The sequence below is a fragment of the Mustela putorius genome, unplaced genomic scaffold, assembly GCF_011764305.1.
Source record: "Mustela putorius furo isolate JIRA1106 unplaced genomic scaffold, ASM1176430v1.1 tig00003869_pilon_pilon_pilon, whole genome shotgun sequence".
Classification (NCBI taxonomy): Eukaryota; Metazoa; Chordata; class Mammalia; order Carnivora; family Mustelidae; genus Mustela; species Mustela putorius.
In genome coordinates, this window is record NW_025422021.1 from 31,245,413 (window position 1) to 31,260,902 (window position 15,490).

General features: G+C 56.5%; 1 protein-coding gene across 25 annotated transcripts in view; it reads left to right on the forward strand.

Moving 5' to 3' along the window:
* KIF1A (kinesin family member 1A) overlaps positions 1-15,490 on the forward strand; it is a 91,212-nt gene that overhangs the window by 35,697 nt on the left and 40,025 nt on the right. For 10 of the 25 annotated variants that reach the window (XM_013051873.2, XM_045066638.1, XM_045066640.1 and 7 more), the window contains exons 10-20: positions 29-46; positions 5,488-5,563; positions 7,243-7,321; positions 7,972-8,114; positions 9,852-9,985; positions 10,931-11,010; positions 11,321-11,396; positions 13,344-13,423; positions 13,726-13,832; positions 14,646-14,729; positions 15,252-15,432. In XM_013051873.2, the coding sequence (XP_012907327.2) occupies positions 29-46; positions 5,488-5,563; positions 7,243-7,321; positions 7,972-8,114; positions 9,852-9,985; positions 10,931-11,010; positions 11,321-11,396; positions 13,344-13,423; positions 13,726-13,832; positions 14,646-14,729; positions 15,252-15,432 (1,058 nt within the window). Of the gene's footprint in view, positions 1-28; positions 47-5,487; positions 5,564-7,242; positions 7,322-7,971; positions 8,115-8,544; positions 8,572-9,773; positions 9,986-10,930; positions 11,011-11,320; positions 11,397-13,343; positions 13,424-13,725; positions 13,833-14,645; positions 14,730-15,251; positions 15,433-15,490 lie in introns of all 25 variants that reach the window. The other 15 variants (XM_013051867.2, XM_013051868.2, XM_013051870.2 and 12 more) reach the window with 2 other exon arrangements.

Genomic DNA, 15,490 nt, shown 5'->3' on the forward strand with positions numbered 1-15,490 from the left:
GTTCTCAGATTCTATCTTTCTTTTCCAGGACTCTGGGCCCAATAAGGTAAGCTGCTTTCTTCAGTTTTAGGGGGAGGAGTCTTCAGCCATTGCACTGGGGTCTAGAAGCAAGGAGTGCCTTTAGTCCTAGTTCTGCAAAGGTCTTGGCAGTAAAAGTACCTTTTGTTTGTGCACCTAGCAGACAAACACAGTGAGCCCAACTCTGAGCGAAGCTGTGTATTAGAACAACACAGCCCTGCAGGGACCACAGCACGATGGGCGACATAGATGATAGACATAGAAACAGAATTATGAATTGGTATAAATCTCACAAAGAAAAAAAATGGACTGTGAGCATGACCCATACACAAGGTAGCCTTTAGTCAGTATGGCCACATAAGCTTTATAGGACAGCTAGCTTTAGGGCTAAGACCTGAGGAGTGGGGAAGAGCCACCCGGGTAGAGGGGTACTCAGCTGTGCCATGTAGTTGGAAAGCCCAATGTGAGAGTGCTGAAATGGAAAAATGTTGATTTATGTAAGGAATTGCGTGGGAAGAAATGTGAGGAACCATGTGGGGAAGCATGAGGAATTATGTAAGGAAATGAGAGGAAGAGTGTGACCAACTATGTGGGGAATTGTATGAGGAAAGGTGTTAGGAACTGTGAGGAAATACGGGAGGAACTAAGCAAGGATCTGAGAGGAACTATCTGTAGGAACAGTGTGAGTATTTGTGAGGAACTATGTGAATGATTTTGTGAGAAACTATGGGAAATGTGTGTGGAATTGTGAACAGTGTGAGGAATTATGAAGTATTGTGTAAGAAACTCTGAAAACTGAGGAACTGTGAGAGGAAGTATCTGAAATGGGTTGGGACAAATGTGGGAATTGTATGAAGAATTGTGAGGAACTACGTGGGCAACTGTGAAATACTGTGCATAGGACTGTGTAAGGGATGTGAGGAAGTGTGAGAAATGGGTAAAATGCACATGGAACTGTAAAGGACTGTATTGGGGACCACAGAAAATTGGAATTGCATATGGCACTCTGTGAAGAATTGTAACTGTGACAAAATGCATATGAAAGTGTATGAAGAACTATGAGTAATTGTGTGGACTGTTTGAGGAACTATGGAGAATGGTATGGGGAGCTAAATGGGTAACTGTGTGAGGAAACCAAGGAACTGTGTGGGAACTGTGAGGAACCTTGTGAAGATTATGTGAGGAACTCTGAGGGAATGTGAGAGGAAGTGTATGAGATTCTGTGGGAATTGTGTGTGGGAACTGTGAGGAACTGCGGAACTGTGTGGAGAACCAGGCAGGAAACATGTGAAGAATTGTGAGCACCTGTGGAGGTATAGGAAATAGTTGGAATGGTGTGGGAAAATATGTGGTAATTGTGAGTGGGGAGAACCTTGAGGAACTGTGTATGGACCTGTGAGCAACAAAGAGTGACTATGTGAGGAGCTGTGTGGGGAACTGTCTAGGGCAAGTGTGAGGTACTAGTAGGGGGAACCATGCAAGAGGTCTGGCATTGTATCAAGTATTGTGAGGAACTGTGTGGAATGTGTGAGGAACCACTGAATGGAACTGAAATGGGAAAGGAAGTATGTGAAACAGTGTGGGGAACTGTATCTGTGAATTTGGAGGAGTTCTATGTGGAACTGTATGAAATACTGGTGACTTATGAAAGGAATTGTGAAGGATTATGTGAGGAAGTGTATAGAGAGAACTGTGTGGAATTTTATGAGGAACTCAGTGAGGAACCTGTGGGAACTGTGAGGAACTATGAGATAAACTGTATGGCAAACTGAGGTACTAGGAGGAACTGCGAAGAAATGTGTCAAGAACTGTGAGAAAATGAGAGGAACTCTTCGAGGACCAAAAAGAAACTGTGTGAGAACAGTATGAGGCAACTTTCTGTGGAAGTGTGTTACGAAGTGTGTAGGGAACTGTGTAAAATTGTGTGGAACTGTGAGACGAAGTGTGTGAAACTGTTTGAGGGAACTGTGGTGAATTGTATGTAGCTGTGAGGAACTGAGTGGGAAACTATGAAGAAACTATGTGGGGTAACTGTATGGGGAACAGTTTGAGGAACTATGAGGAATAGTTTGAGGAAATACATGAGGAACTGCATGATTCTGAGGATTTCCATGAAGAATTGTAAGGAACTGTGGGAGAAACTATGTGAGGAATTTGTGAGAGGAACTCTGTGTAAAGAATCGTGAGGCACTTTGCAGAACTGTAACAAGTGTGTGAAACTATGTGGGTGGACTGTGTGGGAATTGTGTGATTGACTTTTGAGGAAATTTTTGGAGAACTGTGACGAACTCTGGACCGATAGGGGGAAATTTGTGGGGAAGTATGAGGAACTGGGTAGAACTGTGTGGGGAACTATGTGGAGAATTATGAGGAAACATATGTGAACCCTGTGAGAAATTGTGGAACTGTGAGAGGAAATATGTGAAATGGTGTGGGGGAAGTATGGGAGTTGTGAGGGAGCTATATGGAAAACTATGTGAGGGACAGTGCGCAGTCCCTCACACAGTTCTTCTCAGTTACTTACAGAGTTCCCCACACAGTCTCAGTGCAGTTCTTCACACTGTTCCTGGCACAGTTATACACACACACTTCCCACATAGTCAGTGGGAAAAGGAATGTGAGGAACTGTGAGAAACTTTCTGGGGAAATGCATGCAGAACTGTGTAATGGACTATGTCAGGGATTTGTGTGGAAAAGTGTAAGAAACTTTGAGGGAATCTGTGTGAAAGTGTGTGGAAAATTGTGTAGGATTTGTGTGAAAATATCTGTGTGGAACTGTTTGTGGCACTGTGTGGACTGTTGGTAATTGTGAAGAACGGTATGAACTATGAGAAAGTGTGTGGAACTGGGTGAGAAACTGTGAAGAATAGTGAGGAATTGTATGTGGACTTTGTGGAACTGTGAGAGGAAAAAATTGTGTGGGGGAGCTGGGTGAGGAACTATGAGAGGATCTGAGATGAAAACCATGTAAAGCACCAGGTGACTCCTGTGGAGAACTGTGAGGAATTGTGAGGAACTGTAAGGAAATAGATGTAGACTGTATGAAGAATTGTGAGGAACTCTGTGTGCACTGTGTAAGGAAACATGTGGAATGTTATGGGGAAACTAAGTGAGTAGCTATGTGAGGAAACTGAGGAACTGTGAAGAATTGTGTGAAGAACCGTTTGAAGAACTGTGTGGGAAGTATGCGTGGAAATGTGTTAGGGGTGGTGTGAAGGATTATGTCAGGAACTAAGAGGAATTATGTGAGGATCTGAGAGGAACTCTATGAGGAACCATGTAAGGAACTGTGAGAAGAGCTGTTTGAGAAACCATGTGGAACTGTATATAGAGTTGTGCAGTACTGTGTGTGAAACGGGAAGAATTGTGAGGAACTGTGTGAGGAATTGTGTAAAGTCTGTGTGAGGAAATGTGGGGCAAGTGTGAGAAACTAGATGAGGAACTGAGGAACTGTTGGGAACTGTATGAATTGTGAGAAACTATGTGGAACTGTGAGAGGAAGAATGCAAAATGGTGTGGGGACAGTGTGAAAGTGCTGAGGACGTTTTTAGGAATTATGAGGGATTGTGGGATTATGGGTGGAAGTGTCAGGAGCTGCCTCAGGACTGTGTAGGGAACTCTTTAAAAAACAGAATTATGTGAGTGACTTTGAGGGGGATCTATGTTAGGAGCTGCGAGGAGCCCTTTGGGGAAATGTGTGAAGAACTGTGAAAGACTATGTCAGGAACTATAAGGAATAGAGTGGAACTATGCGAGGAACTCAGAGATCTTTGTGAGGATCTAGGTGGAACTATGCAAAGAACGATATAAGGAACCAAGAAAGAGGAACTGTGTCATGAACTGTGGGAGGCATTGTGTGACAAATGGTGCAGAATTGTATGGTGGACCTGAAACTGTGCAGGGTGCTGTGGGGAACTGCGTGAGGGAGGAAGGGACTGTGAAAGAACATGTGAGGCACTGTGGGAACTGTGTGAAGTGCTGTGGGAGGAGTTGCAGTAGAAACTTCTTCAGGATTGAATGTGAAAGGTTTTGAGGCTCAGGGCCTAGAGCAGGGAGCATGGAGGCATGTAGATGATGAGGCCAGAGAAGGACAGGGGCCTGATCCATTGTCAGGAACTAGCTGACTGTGGTTGGATGGGGAGCAGCGGAGGGGTTTCCAGCACCACTCACAGTCTGATCTAATCTGGCATGTGCTGCTCAGGCTGTTGCCTGGAGAATGGGGACCCAGGTGGCCTGGTGTGGTGGTCAGGAGAATGGAAGTCAGTGTCTCAAAAATCTGGGTATGAGGTGACAGAGGCTGGGAAGGCAGAGGAGAAGGGAGAGCAGCGGCTAGTTCTGGGAGGGGCAGGAGCATGACTGAACAACACTGATGGTGCATGGACAGAGCAGTGGAAATGAAGGTGACTCCTGGTCATCGCGGAAGGGACTGCGTGATTGTGGGGCATTTACTGTGGAAACAAGGACTATGACAGATGTGGCAGAGGATTGAGCCTCGGGAATGAAGTAACCCAAAGGTCACATAGAAGTACAGTTTTCACCCACCAAGTGTCAATGGAGAGAAAAAGGCCGTCCGTCAGTCCTGAGGAGCTGTGAGGAGAGGGACACTCAGGCCCCACCGACAGCGAAGCCAGCGCAGGATTTCGGGAAGCCATCCTGACCTCTTGTCTCAGGAGCTTTCACAAGTTATGTTCTCTGAGAGCCAAGGGAGCGCCCATTGGAAATCATCCTGAGGAACAATGACGGAAGAGCTTCTGCCCAGAGAAGTGACTCAGCCCTCATGGAAGCCCCTATGTGCGTCGCCCTGGGTGGGGAGTCTGGGGGGCAGGCGCCATGTCTGCTGGCCCCTGCGGGTGCTCAACAAATACTTTTAAGCAACTCCACAAGAACTAGGCACCACTGGAACCTGAGTATCCATGATCAGTGGACCCTTCGGTTAGTCCATTAGTCGTGTCTGTAAGGAGCAATGGTTCCTAGCAGCCAGCAGAGGCTGCTTCATCCTGAGGGGAGAGGTGGGGGAGCAGGTTCTAATGAAGGAGTCTGTGCCTGGACTGCAGCGGAGGGAAGGGGAGTTCCATGTGGATAGAGAGAGGTGAGGTGGGACCTTTTCTTTTTAGTCAGCAGAACCAACAGTGCTGTTTGAGGAGGGGGCGATGGGCTCGGGTCTGTTCTTCTGACAGAGTGGAGGGAAGGCAGCTCTGTCCGGCTGTGTGGCCCAGATGTGTGATGGGATGGGCTAGGGAGAACCTGAGGGGATGGGACAGCAAGTCTGGTTCTGGCCCTGAGTGTGGGCGGCTGGGGGTAGCACCGTATGGGGCAGGTAGGGAGAGGCCTTGAGGACTGGCCTAGCCCTGCCCTCCACAGCAGCCTTTGGCTTTGGGGACCCACCCCACAGACCCTTGGCTTTGCCCCCTCCATCTCCGTTCCCCTCCAGTGGGCTCAGGGTTGACCTGGAATGTTCTTTTCCCACAGAACAAGAAAAAGAAGAAGACAGATTTTATTCCATACAGAGATTCTGTGCTGACCTGGCTCCTCCGAGAAAACCTGGGTGAGGACTCTTTGGGTTCACCTCTCCCTAGGGTTCTAACTTCTGCCCTGAGCCATTGTCCTGCCTTCCCTCCCAAGAAGGGGTGCTGATCAGCAGGAGGCCTCTCCCTCTTTCTGGGCCTAGGTTGAGGCAAACCTGGGGGATCCTTCTGGAGGGCCAGGGCTGGTGGCCAGCAAAGGGCCAACGAGAGCAAGTGCGGGGAAGCAGGATGGCCCAGAGAACACATACACCTATGTTGGGGCTCCTGTTTCAAGCCTGTGACACCCAGACCAAGTGCTACTCCTTGCTGGGACTCAGTGATTCTGGGAGCCCTGCTTGCTTGCTGGGTTTTTGGATGGTGGCATCTGTCACCCTGTCTCCCTGAGTTCTGAGCCCCTAAGACACAGATAGGGAGATGGAGCCTGAAGGATCCCAATACTGATCCCTTTCCTCCTAAAAATAACCTTGGGGGTCCTCCCTGGCTATGTTCACAGTTTGGGAGGCTGACGCCCAGGAAGGTAAACTGAGTCTTGGACTGACCTGGTGAGCGTAAGGCAGACCAGGTGGGCCCTATAGCCTTCCTCAGCTTCGTGGCCGCGGTATAGGAGCCCTAGCTGGCTGACCCAGCACCCCAGAACCAGCTTGACTGATCTCTGCTCAGGCTAGTGATGGATGCCATGTCAGGCCTCCTGGAGGCTCCCGGGGACCCCCTAAGGGTGGATGGGAATGTCTTAGGAATGTGGTTCTTCACTGGGGACGTGGACCGGATGGACCCTTCTGCCAAGGGCCACAACCAGGCCCAGCTCCAGGGTAGGGCAGGGGGAACCCCCCTGTGCAGTCCAGTCTGACACCCCTTGTGGCATTGCACCCCAAGCCCTTCACACTGTCACCTCGCAGTTTGTGTGGGGGCCACACCCTGGGAACATGGCTCCCAGGACACACGTCCCTGAGGGGAGCCCTGGCTGCTGACCAGCCCGCAGCCCCTGCCCAGGGCTCCCCACATTCTGAGCCTTCGAGTGATCCATCAGCCTTAGAGCTGAAGCTGAAACGTCCATTCCTCACGCAGTGCACTACCGGACACCAGGCTCCGTGCCACCCTGGGCCAGGACTCGGACATGAAATATTTAAAAAAATATTCCAAACGAGAAAGATAAAAATGAAAGAAATTGTTGCATCTGGAATTGAAATGAATGTTAAATTTCTAAAGAAATTGGGGCAGCTGGGTGGCTCAGTGGGTTAAGCCGCTGCCTTCTGCTCAGGTCATGATCTCAGGGTCCTAGGATCGAGTCCTGCATCGGGTTCTCTGCTCAGCAGGGAGCCTGCTTCCCTCTCTCTCTCTCTCTGCCTACCTCTCTGCCTACTTGTGATCTCTGTCTGTCAAGTAAATAAATAAAATCTTTAAAAAAATTATTTTTCTAAAGAAATTATCCCGATGTTGCAGGAAATGCTGTAAAGTCGCCCCAGTCCCCCCTTGTTATGGGGAGGGGGCCTGGCTGTTGTGAAGTAGCCACAAATGTGAGAAAAGCACACTCTAGGAGAAAAATGACTGGGCTCCCCTCTGCCGTGGTGCAGGCCAGATCCCCTGTTCACACAGTGGACCATGGCTTGGTTTACCCATCTGGGCCTTGGCTTCCCCAGCTGTAAAGGTAGGAGTGGACGGGGGAGAGAGGACCCCCCCTGACCTGGCCTTCTTTCCACAGGCGGGAACTCAAGGACGGCGATGGTTGCGGCCCTGAGCCCCGCAGACATCAACTACGACGAGACCCTGAGCACACTGAGGTGTGTTCTGGAATGAGTGGGCCCTGGACTGGCCTGGCTCCGGAGGGCATGGATCCCTCTCTCCCTGAGTCAGAGGCACCACTTCGGGGGGGGAGGGTCACCTCATCTGGGGCTCCTTGAGGCTCCAATGGCTACTGGGGGCACCTGGGTCTTCATGGGCCTGTTCCCTTCCCACCACCCGTGGGTCCGAGGGCCCAGGACCATGTACCAAACCAGGTCTTTAAGGAGCAAAGGCGCAAGGGTGTGTTCCAAGGGTCCCTCTGACAGCAGGGCGGGCAGCTTAGGCACTGGCCCTGAAGGAGGCTGCTCAGCCGACTGGGTCACATGCCACCAACTGTAAAAGGATGAAGGGGTGTGCCCCGGGGAGAACAGGTCCAGGTGCGAAGGCTCCGCCTCACAGAGAGGTACCCTCCATCCCTGCTCTTCCTGGTGACTCAGTCCCGCCAAATGTGGGGCAGGGCTAGGTGACCCCCCTGTAGGGCTCTGGCCAATGGCCCCACTGGCTCCAGGTGGGGTGACCTGCTCTGTGTCCAGCCCCTGGGCCCCAGCTGCTGAGGTCCTCCCCACCATGGCTCTGCTCTGGGCAGGGCTCTGGGCCCCCTTGGGCCTGCCGGCCACGGGCACAGCCCACAGCTCCCTTGGCCATCCAGGTATGCCGACCGGGCCAAACAGATCCGCTGTAATGCCGTCATCAATGAGGACCCGAACAACAAGCTAATCCGTGAGCTGAAGGACGAGGTGACGCGGCTGCGGGACCTGCTGTATGCCCAGGGTCTCGGGGACATCACCGACAGTGAGTGTCTGGGCCGCCTGTCCTGGGCAGGGCAGGCAGGCCGAGGTGGCCTCCTGCCTCGGGACAGCCACCCGTTGGCTGGCTGGGGCCAGTCCGGCTGCCCTCATTGCGTGGACCTGAATCCCAGCCCAGCTCTGAGTCCCTGGGCAAGCCACCTCGGGGGGGAGGCTGTGGTTTTGGCCTCGGCCGGGGTGGACAGCATGGTTTGGGTCTGGTGCTGGCCCAAGCAGGCCGCAGATGGTTTCCCTGGAAGCCACATTGGTGTACTGGGGGTGCTGGGGAGGCCGCGGTCCCTGGGTGTCCGCCGAAGACCCCCGCCGCCCAGCCTGGTGCCTGGCCTGCGATAGGTGGGCCTCAGGCCCTCTGGAGACAAACCTGTTCTTCTGTTTCTCTGTCTCTCCTCCCTCCCCCATGCCTCCCCTCCCCGTAGCCAACACTGTGCCCGGAGGACCCAAATGTGTGTATCCCCCTTGCTGCTCCCTGCTTCCCTGCTTCTGTCCCTGCTCCGCGGGGTGTAGGGCAGCACGGCGGGGAGGCAGCTGCCCGGCCCTCCTCTGCCATTCCCCCTTTCAGGGGCTGGGCAATAGGTCTCTTGGTAGATGCGGGCACCCTGCCTGGTGCACCTAGGCTCCTGGCTCAGCCCATGTCTGTACAGGAAACCAAGGCCACAGGGAGGCCTCAGTGGCTGAGCCTAGCCTGTTCTCCCAGAGTCCTGGGAAGCTCAGCCTGGTAGCTAGTGCCTGAGGGCGGGGAGCCCTGGGGGGCCTCAGGAGGCCGGGTCTGCCCCCTGGCTCCCAGCTCCAGACTCCCTCGGGCCCCCCACACCACATAGCCCCTTCCCTCAGAAGTGCCGAATGAGAATGCTGCCAGGGCCTCCCAGCCTGTGTACCTCTGGCCTTGGGTCAGGTTCCCTGTGGCATGGGCCTGTGGTTTGGGGCCTCCCTGACCCAGGGGCACAGGACACCTTCGTTCTCCCTAGCGCCCCGTGCTGTCCTACGTTTGCCGCTGCTCTGCTGCGTGCCTGCTTCTGCCGGGGGTTGTCCTAACCCCAAGTCCCAGGTCTTGGGGGGGATGGAACCCTGGGGCAGCCAGGGCAGGCTCTCCAGGGTGGAGGAGCAGGGGCCCTTTCGGGGTCCCACAGTGCACCTCTCCTCCAAGGTGTCCTTGGGGCCAATCCCTGTGTTCAGTGGGGCCAGACAGCTAGCGCAGCATGGTCCCCAAAGCTCAGGGCCACATGGCGGGCCAGGCAGGTGATGGGTACGGGGCGGGGGCATTCATCGCAGAGAGGATGAGGCCAAGTGTCAGGGCCCTGGGTGCAGGAGGGCCACAGGGCAGCGACAGCCAAGGGAAGGAGACCCAGTGGGTGTGCAGAGACTGCTAGAAGGCCACCGGTCTGGGCAGGGTGGGGAGGTAGAGAGGAGCTCGAGGGGGTTCCCTGCTGCCGCCGGGATGCTGGGAGGGCTCTGGGGGCTGGGTCCTCCGGTGGGGAGGCGGCGGCAGCCCCGCATGTGCTTGTCCAGCGCTGGGCCCCTGGCTGCACCTGCTGCTGCTTTCTGTTTCCTGCCTCTCTTCACCCACCTCTGGCTTTTTCCCAACTTGGTCTTTCTTTTTTCTCCCTCCCGTATGTCTGCCCACCCTCCCCTCCCCTTCCTCCCGTAGACATGTCCGACCTTGAGAACAATAACCGTAACCGTGGCGGGGCGGAGTTGAGTCCAGCCCCTGACAATCTCTCCACAGTGACCAACGCCCTGGTGGGCATGAGCCCCTCGTCCTCGCTCTCGGCCCTGTCAAGCCGTGCCGCCTCCGTGTCCAGCCTGCACGAGCGCCTCTTGTTTGCCCCGGGCAGTGAGGAGGCCATAGAGAGGCTGAAGGTGAGGGCGTGGTCAGCGGGGGGTGGGAGGGGGCAGTGTCCCTTCCTGAGGGGCCTGGGATCCCTGAAGGGGTGTGCTGACAGCGCGGGGTAGGCTTGCCTGGAGGCACAGTGGGCTGGGCGGACCGGAGCAGAGCCCATGTGGGTCTGCCATCCAGCACCAAGAGGCTGCATGTGCTGAAAAGGGCAGATGGGTCCCAGGGGCTTCCATGCTCCCTCCCTGTGCTCTGTGCTGACGCGTGTGGCCCTGCGGGGGTCCGGCTGGCTTTTAGTCGAGGGGCTTGTCATTCCTTTAGCAAATGACTGTGGGGTGCTGGGCTGTACGGGACTGGGGCTGACTTAGTAGGCAGACACACAGAGGCTGGACTGCAGCTTGGTGGGGGGTGCCGGGTGTGTGGGGGACCCTGGGGTGCAGGACCCCCTGGGGTGTGGGGCTGGGAAGGAAACCAGGAGCTGGGGCTGATGTTGGAAGTGCTTGTCGTCTGCGTCCCGGCAGTGGCCAAGGGACATCTGGGCCTCAGAACCAGTCTCAGTGTCCCCTGTGTCTCTCTGTGTCTCTGAGTGTCTCTCAGTGTCCCACACATCTGTCAGTGTCCTGTGTGTCTCTCTGTGTCCCCACATGTCTCTCAATGTCCTGTGTGTCTCCCTGTGGCCCCATGTGTGTCTCAGTGTCCTACATGTCTCTCAGGGTCCTTACATGTATATGTGTTTCTTTTTCTCCAGGTTTATTTTGCCTTTTTTCTTTATTGTCTGGCTGTGTCCGCAGAAGAGACTTGTGTCTGTGGATACATTAGTCCTTCGGCCCTTGGCATTTAAGGCATTGTGCTGGCTAGACAGACCTGGGAATTGGGGCCCCGGTGCCCTGCAGACCTTTGCCTGGCAGCCGGGCCTCTGTCTGCTCCCACTCCAGACCCCCAGCCTCACTCTGCTCTGTCCCACTGCCCAGGAGACAGAGAAGATTATCGCGGAGCTCAATGAGACATGGGAGGAGAAGCTGCGGCGCACGGAAGCCATCCGGATGGAGAGGTGGGCAGTGGGGAAACTGAGGACTCCAGCACCCAGCCCTGGGCTCTTGCTCCTGGGGGTGGCTGTGTCCCAGTGGGGGACAGGCTCGTGTCCTCTCATCAGAGACTCCCCCTGACGCCCCCATCGCTGATGGTCCCATTGACCTGATCCCTAGTCAGGTGACAGTTTTCTCCAGGCAATCATGGACCAATGGTGTGCCCCTGGGCCAAAGGGCCAGAGCCTCACCAGCTCCTGCTCAGCCGATGGGTCAGTTGGGAGTGAGGCTCCTGCAGCTTCGAGGCTCAGGCTGAATCAGACACTGTTCCTTCAGGGAAGCCCTGCTGGCGGAGATGGGCGTGGCCATGAGGGAGGACGGCGGCACCCTGGGGGTGTTCTCTCCCAAAAAGGTAAGTGCCCGTTCTAGTTCTGGGGTGCGGTCCTAACTCGGACAGGCCAGGGTTGGGACCCACCCCCGCTCAGCCCAGGAGGGTGCCACTGGAAGGACGGGGGATGCAGACCTTCCGGAGCCTGTGCTAGCCAGGACGGTGGGCGGCACTGCCCTCTTGGAGCTCAGCCAGATTGGGGTCCCAGCTGCCGCAGCTGGGACTCTTCCTCTCCCGTCCCAGCTGGCTCTGCAGATCTGGCGCTGTCAGTGGGGCCTCATGTGGAGCCAAGCGCCAACCCCTTTGGCAGTTCAGATGGCTGTAGCATGAGCATTTGGGGAAAAGTCTCTTTGATAATTCTAGGACCCAGGACCCCCATTCCCCCAGAGATTGCCAGACCCTTAGACCTCTTAGGAGCCAAGTTTCAAGTTGGGAAGCCTCCAAGGAGGTGGTGACAGCCTACTCTGACCGGAGCTCTGCTCTCTGGTCCTGCCTGCCCTAGAGCAGCTTTGTTGTGGCTGGCTTTCCCCCCAGGCGTTGTTTGGGACAGAGGGCTTCTGTGTTGCCAGGACCTGAAGCCAGAGGCATGTGGAGTGCCCTCCGTGCCGCTGGAGACACATGGGAGGGAAGTGCACGTGCTGGGTGATCCATTCATCAGCCTGGTGGCCACTCCCTGGGTGTGGGGCTGGGCTCCTCAGGCTGCTTCTGCCCTGTGAGCTCCAGGCCATGGAGCTAAGGCCCGGAGACAGGAGGGGGCTGTGTGGGCAGGCTCTGCACTTGGGGCAGGCTGGGGGGTAGGAGATAGGCTGCTTCATAGCCCTTTGGAATCGGCCTGTAGTTTTCACTTGGGATGGACTGTTCCTGGGCTCTCAGCCCCTGCCCCCTCCTGGAGGGCATACCCTAGGGCTGGTGTACAGAGCTGTTGGGGCAGGTGGTCTCGGGACATCTGCACCCTGGAGGCTTGCCGTTGGTGGCAGAGGCAATAGTATTCCCTCTTGGGTTGGTTGACCTTGGTCTGGGCACTGCCCTGGGGGCATCTGAGGATACCTCTTCCTTAGAGGGCATCTTGGGACTCTGGCGAGCACAGCTCTCGTTGCTTAGGAGAAGGGGTGGCTGGGATGGTTGTCCCCAGTGTCTGATAACATGGGGACGGTCACAGTCCTGCAGACTGGTGGTGGGGCACTGGGGGACTTGGAGCTTGGTGTGGAGGCTGCTTATTCTAAGGTGCCCAGTGGGAAGCCAAGAAAGCTGTCCCAGCTTCCACGGGTTGCAGGACCCCGGCCTGGGACATGGTGTGGGGTGGCATTCCTGAGTTCAGGAAGTATGTCTAGAGCCCCAGTGGGTGACGCATGTGGGGTTGCTCAGGAAGGGGCAAGTAACTGAGGCAGTGCTCAGACAGGTTGCTCTACTTGGGTACACCCGTAGATGGGAGGGGGCCTGACCTGGGGGGCAGGCAGATGGGGGTACCGAGCTAGGGGGGGCTTGAAGGGACTTTTTTCATAGCCTCTGCTCCTCGGCCTGTAGGTCAGATCCCTCCCCAGCAGCACCCTAATCCTTCTGGACTCACAGATCACTGGGGCTCTCAGCTCCTGGGTGCTTCAGTTTGAATGGAGTCCCATAGCTCCCTTTTAGGGTGGAGGAACGGACCCAGAGCCTGATGCCTTGGTCCCTGCGGGACCCAGCATGCACCTTATAGACCCAAGGCCACCCCCAGCCCCCAGCACCTCCCTGGGCTCCCCCTGAGTGCCTCCCACGTAGGTTCTGAGCTCCCCGGGCCCCTCCTCAGGGAAGCCAGACCCTTAGACCTGGGCCCCTCCTCAGGGAAGCCAGGCTGGGAGGACACTTGTGTCCCCATGAGGCAACTTTGGGCTGGTGGTGGTCTGGCCCCCGAGGAGAGAGAGGTCAGGTGGGTGGTCAGTGCTGGGCCCCCATGCCTCCCCAGGAGAGGTGATCGGGCTCCTCTCTCCCCAGACACCACATCTGGTCAACCTGAACGAGGACCCACTGATGTCTGAGTGCCTCTTGTACTACATCAAGGACGGGATAACCAGGTGGGGCTCGTGGGAGTCAGGCTTCTCCCACAGAGGGGCTGCCGAGCCTGGTGTCTTCTGGAATGCTACTGTCTGCCCACGCTAACAAGCATGGACACAAGGCTGGGGCCACTCTGTGCCACGGGGCTCTCCATGCCAGGCTATGTCTGGGGCATCCCCTGCGGCCCTGCTCACATGCACCCTGGGCATTTCCCGACGGAGTCCAGCTAGGCTCCCCTGTTGGGGGGCAGGAGTGGGCCCGGGGATGGCGGCCTGGATGCACTGGGTCTGGCCAGTGCTCACTGCGCCCCCCTCCTCTGCAGAGTGGGCCGTGAGGATGCAGAGAGACGACAAGACATTGTCCTGAGTGGGCATTTCATCAAGGAGGAGCACTGCATCTTCCGGAGCGACTCCCGAGGGGGCAGTGAAGGTATCTCGGCCCTGGGGAAGTGGTTCCAGGGAACTGGGGCTCTGAGTGCTGGGCTGTGGACCCAGGAGCCCCCTTCCCGCCCCCAGAGTGGGCTGGGGGTCTCCCTGGGTAGGAGGATAGTAAGCTGTGGGAATGAGCCTAGATCTAGTATGGAGAGCTACTTCTAGACCCCACTTTTCTGTTGGGCTTGGACTGCCATCTGTCCACTACCCAGCTGGCCTGCCCACCTCTGTCCCCACTGCCTGTCTTGGACGTGGTCCTCTTGGGGAGGCCTTTGCTGTGTCCCTGTGCCATCACAGGCCCCACGCTCCCCCAGTACCAGGTGTGCTCCCTGACAAGTGTCTGGCCCGCAGCCCACTGTGACCAGGACACTTCAGGGTCATTGCCTTAAGTGTTGGGACATTGGCTCTCCCAGAATGCTGTCCCCAAAGCCTGCCCTCCTCTGGATGGGTGGACTCTAAGCTCCAGGGGGCTTCTGGGACTCCTGGGGACAGGCCAGCCACTGTTTCCTATCCGTGCCCACCTGGAGACCCTGATGGCCCCCTGGTTCTCTGACTTGGGCACACGCGCCCCCTCCATCGGGCGTCTCCTTCCTCATCTGTGTGGGAGGTACGGCCCTCCTGTGTGGCCCAAACAAGGTATTGTCTGCCAGCTGTTGGGCTTTGCAGCTAGCAGGGAGGGGACAGGCCTGATGGGGGCCGCACCTGGGTGGCTGGATGAGCCTCGCCTCGCATGTGGTCAGAGAGGGCACCACCACCCGGAATGACAGTCCCTCACAGTCTTCCTCTTAGCCTTCCCCTGTCTGTCCTATAGCCGTGGTGACCCTGGAGCCCTGTGAGGGTGCAGACACTTATGTCAATGGCAAGAAAGTCACGGAGCCCAGTATCCTGCGGTCAGGTATGGCTATGCTGCTGGCCTAGTGAACACATCTGTTCTGGCGGGCCCTGGGCACACACACGCTGGCCCCTGTCATGCTCCAGCAGCTGGGGAGGCAGGTGGGCAGGGAAGGACCCTTGAGCCCACACTGCAGGAGGGGCCTGAGCACAGCCCCCGGGGGTGGAGGAATGTCCACGGACAGGGTACGGGGTCAGGATGGCCAGGGCAGTGGCCCCTGTCGGATAGGGAAAGGACTGTCTGTTGGAAAAGTGCCAGGACTATTTAGCAGACATCCCTGGCTGCTCTATGGGGAGGCACAGAGGACGTGGATTTGGGGAGACAGCGAGGTCCTGGGCCATGGGGCGGGTGGCTGGCGGGTCCAGAGTGGGGACCTGGGGTGGCTCCCGGTAGCGCCCCGGGGTGGGCCAGCCGGAGGAAGCGCGTGTGCTCCACTATCCCCTCCTCCTCCTTGCCCCCTTCTCTGGAAGCCACCCCCAGGGCACAGCCCCCCGCCGCATTGCCGACCTGGCTTCTGTCCCCCAGGAAACCGCATCATCATGGGAAAGAGCCACGTGTTCCGGTTCAACCACCCTGAGCAGGCGAGGCAGGAGCGGGAGCGCACGCCCTGTGCGGAGACGCCCGCCGAGCCCGTGGACTGGGCCTTCGCGCAGCGAGAGCTGCTGGAGAAGCAGGGCATTGACATGAAGCAGGAGATGGAGCAGAGGTGAGGCCCAGGCCAGGGTCCCTGCGCCCCTCCTGCTGCTCATCCCCCTGTGCGTGCT